Here is a 4207-nt window from a genome sequence, read left to right as displayed (position 1 = left end):
GACTAATTCCAAGCACTTCACTCTCCATGTAGCTTCAAATATCTGTAGTGAAACAATAGTTGGTCCTAAAATTCTCTTCAGGCACTGAATAATACAAGTAATAAGCAGTGTTTCCAGGTGTCTTAAGCAAAATCAGTTTTCTAGATAAAAATAAATCAGTATCACAGAACCATTCTAACACTCCTCCACTTTGGTACCAACCTGAGTGAGGGTAGGAGAACTGCCCTTTCCTCGTATACCAGGGTAAGTACACATTGCATAGCACTGTTTAACTGGAATCTATACGTTTATATTTTAATAGAGTGTTCGTTTTACAACTGAATATATAGAAGTTCTTGAGTTACAAGAAGAGTTATTATTGCAAACCTGACTGCAGCTCTAGTTGGTGTTCTTGGAAGATGAGGGTGCAAGTAACAAGAAGCTAACAAATTCATGCCAGTAAGTCAAGTTTAATTTGCTTTCCTTTTCCCCTCCCTTCTAAAGCTGGCTGACGTACAAGTTCCACTGTAAGTGCAGTGACTAGCAAACACGGATGCCATCACAAATAGAGCACTGCCAAGAGGAAGTCCTCCGTTGACTAATAACAGAGTTTCCAATAGCAACTGCAAGATATTCTGGGCACTGAACTGAAAAGATTTAGGGATATATTCTAAACAAGATGTGCTTTTTGCAACTAGAAAATATGAATTGTGTAACTTCTGGACAAAAGATTTTTGAAAAGTCATCAGTAGCTTGTTTTATAAAAGCAGAATCAGAGATTTTACTGGCTTTTCAATGATCTTCACTTCAACAGATGACACCAAACGCTCCCTAACAAGCCTGTTATCAAGAGACAGCTGCCCAAAACAGGCATAAGTCATTGCTACAGTTTGGCATTGCAAAGGTCTCAGATCTTTGCTATCAGTGTAACAATCTGAAATGACAGTCTTTTATTATTCAAAGAGGAGACTGCATGCTTGATAACAATATTTTTATGTAGCATTTGTCACTACTGGAGCACAATGCAGAATGTAATCAAGTTTGTTAACTAAATAACCCTCTTCGAAGCCTGTTCTTTAATCCAAGACATCAGCAATACATTACAAATCATTTACTAAAATTAAAAAATCCATTTTATAAAAATCATGTTGCATCTCAGCTTCTCTTCTGTTCCCTTCACTTTCTGAAATTGCAAGGCATTTCACACAGTCATTTCCCCTGCAGATGCAGGATTTCAAGTTTTTTTTCATTTGAATATAGGGAAAACAACCCTCAGTTCCCACTGAGGAAGTCAACAGTTTATTCAAAAACTGCCCATGCACTGTCATAGAAGTAATTCATTTTACCCTTCAAGTAAATATGAATTTAATCAGAAATATTTGCTAGGCCAGCTCGATATAAGCTCGATAGTGCTAAATAGTAGGTTTCAGGAAAAAAAAAAAAAAAAGTTAAGCAGTTAAAAAAAAAAAAGTAGGAGGTTCTAAGTGGTCAATGAGATGAAATTTGTCATTAGATCTCTGCAATCAACAGAACAGATTACAGAGAAACAGATACACTGCATGCATAAGCCTGACCTTTAAATTCCTTGTTCTGTCAAAAGTTGCCTCTGAATAAAACATCACATGTGACACTTTCAAGAAGCAGAGCTGCCTGCTGTACAAGCATACGGCACTGCTGATTTGTGAATGCCTTGGAGGTAAAACATTACACAGCTCAGCTGCATAATTGAAGTTCATTATATAACTGATTAAATATAGTGTAGGGGAGTTTTCAATATTACAAACTACACACAGTAAAATGTTTAAGCAGTGTGAATAGCTGTCTATAAATCAACCTGATACTTTTTTCTCTTTACTTCAATATCATAAATTTAACTCAGCAAGGTGAAATTTTACAATATGCATCTTCTACCCTACTACAGCTCAGAAGCTAACCTACTTTGGTCTCTTTGGGCTTGCTATAGTATCTTTTAACTAGGCTACTTCTTCCAGTAAAACACACAGCAGCTATACTCTTCCTAAAGGTAAATCTATGAGGCAAAGAAAATATTCTACTGTACAGAATGAAGTTGGATTACTGAACTGCTCTTTAATCTGAGTAATTTTAGTCTACAGTAGAGCTTTCCACTATTTTGTTTTCAGCATAAGAGCAAGCTTTTTGAGGTGCAGGTAAAATAAAAACAAGACTAATGAAGATTTAAAACTCTAGATGGCACACTCATACAATGAAAGACTGTAAATCTGAACAGAAATAAATAGGTTCAACTATGAGATTAACTTGTCTTCCCACCTGAAACATAAATCATCTATCCGCAAATAGTGTTTTGAGGCCAGTTTGTGAATTAGTTAATATAATAAAGATCTGCAGTATTTATGATCTCCAGAGGTCCCTTCCAACCTTACTGATTCTATGATTCTATGATTGGGTGATTCAACACAATATTTTATTTTATATATATACATACATATATATATATATATATATATATAAATATAGATAAATTTATATATATTACATATATATATATATATATAAACTTTTAACAGTTTTCCATTTCAGCAATATTCAATTAATATTCTACATACAATTCATTCTCACACCACAGCATCCATCCTCTCATGGCATCACACTTTCTGCTTGTGACAACCTATTTCACAGACAAGGGGAATGAGATCCTATGTTTCTTCAAGGTATTGTTTCATGCAACCACCAGTTATACACAATTTCAAGCTTTAAACTCATAGGGGAAGTTTTTGTTGCTGCTTTGATTTTAGCAAGAGTGAAGCTCTGTTTTCTTATATCAGGTCTGGGGTCATAAAAAGGATATCTTAAAACATAGCCTTTAGCTTGTCCCTTTACACAGAGTAGGAAGTATAAAATTTGAAACTCAATTATTCTGGATAGTAATAACAATCATCAAAATCACAGTGCAATATTTTATTATAACCTGTCAAGTATGTTTTGTTGTTGTTAAGGGCTCTAACTGGAGCTCCAATAAAAAGCTATACCTGCACAACCGAATTGTCAGCGTATACATACGAACAAATGTCAAAGCAATCAGAACTGCAAAATCCATGAATTAGGGTGTCTGACTAATTATCCAGATACATAAACAGGTTCCTAAAAGACAAGTATGGTAGGGGTTTACAATTTGCTAGATACGTCATGCCAATGGCTGCATGCACACTTTGATCCTCCAGTAAATACAAGGTTGTAGAATGAACTGCCTCAAACTTATCCCTCAATAACACTCAGTTACTGTGAAGAAACGAATATACCATAGCTTACCCCACAGCGAGGAGGTAGCCAGACTTCAGGCAAAAAATTAGCACAGACCAACTTGCAGCCGTGTTTTCAAAAGGTCTTCAAACCCTTGATGTGAAGCATATGAACAACAAAGGACGGACAGAAGGAATTAAAAGTGCATATATGTATACCGATTGGAGAACTAAGTGGGCATGCAGGCATTTGCCTACAGAAGCCACAGAAAGGAATGTCTCTGGCCTTAAGCCAGTACAAAAGCCCCACTGGAGCCAAGTATACAAATAGGTTTTCTCAATTTCTGTAATATCAGGTAACAATACCTTATTGAAACTATTAACCTTTTTCTCTAATAAAGTATATTCATGCACAACACTCACATCTTGTTGCATGATAATACTGGCCAGAAAGTATACACTTGTAGCACACTAACTCTTAAATATACAAGTAAGATAAAGTTCCATCATACAGTATTCATCTACATATATAAATTTGTAACTTTGACTAGCAGACTCAAGAAATCACTATTTTTTAAATCATTTAACAGGTTTATTTCTACAAATTATGGCTTAAAATTAGGTACTGTACATACAAAGTCTAAAGAGACCAATGTGCAACATATTTAATTTCTTTAAGCTGTCTTCCTGGGATAAGTTATTCATTTCAGTGGGTATTTACCATATTTCTCATAGCAGCAATAAATAGGCATTTTACTTTTCATAAAAACATTATTTCAGACAGCCATATTAATCAATACAAAATTAATTTTTAACAGCACTACAGTAACTTAAACCATAGGTCATTAAAGGTTGATCACTGAACTGAAAAATTTAATCTTGGATCTCTTTGTGCCAATCTAAGATTGAGTGATTTGCAGGGTCTCCAACATGTCTTCCACTGCCTTCAGGGAGTATTTAGTCTCCTTCTTACTGCGGCCTGCAAACTTAAAAAAAAAAAAAAAAAAAAA

General features: G+C 34.8%; 1 protein-coding gene across 2 annotated transcripts in view; it reads right to left on the bottom strand.

Moving 5' to 3' along the window:
• Positions 1–2901: 2901 nt before the first annotated feature.
• Positions 2902–4207, bottom strand: part of EMC2 (ER membrane protein complex subunit 2) — a 604202-nt gene continuing 602896 nt past the window's right edge. For both annotated transcript variants that reach the window (XM_085310018.1, XM_085310098.1), the window contains one exon: positions 2902–4183. In XM_085310018.1, the coding sequence (XP_085166144.1) occupies positions 4097–4183 (87 nt within the window). In that variant the 3' untranslated portion in view covers positions 2902–4096. The remainder of the gene's footprint in view (positions 4184–4207) is intronic.

The sequence above is a fragment of the Rhea americana genome, unplaced genomic scaffold (genome assembly GCF_003343005.1).
Source record: "Rhea americana isolate MKP2758 unplaced genomic scaffold, rheAme1 scaffold_0, whole genome shotgun sequence".
Taxonomy (NCBI): Eukaryota; Metazoa; Chordata; class Aves; order Rheiformes; family Rheidae; genus Rhea; species Rhea americana.
This window is presented reverse-complemented; position numbering and strand designations above follow the sequence as displayed.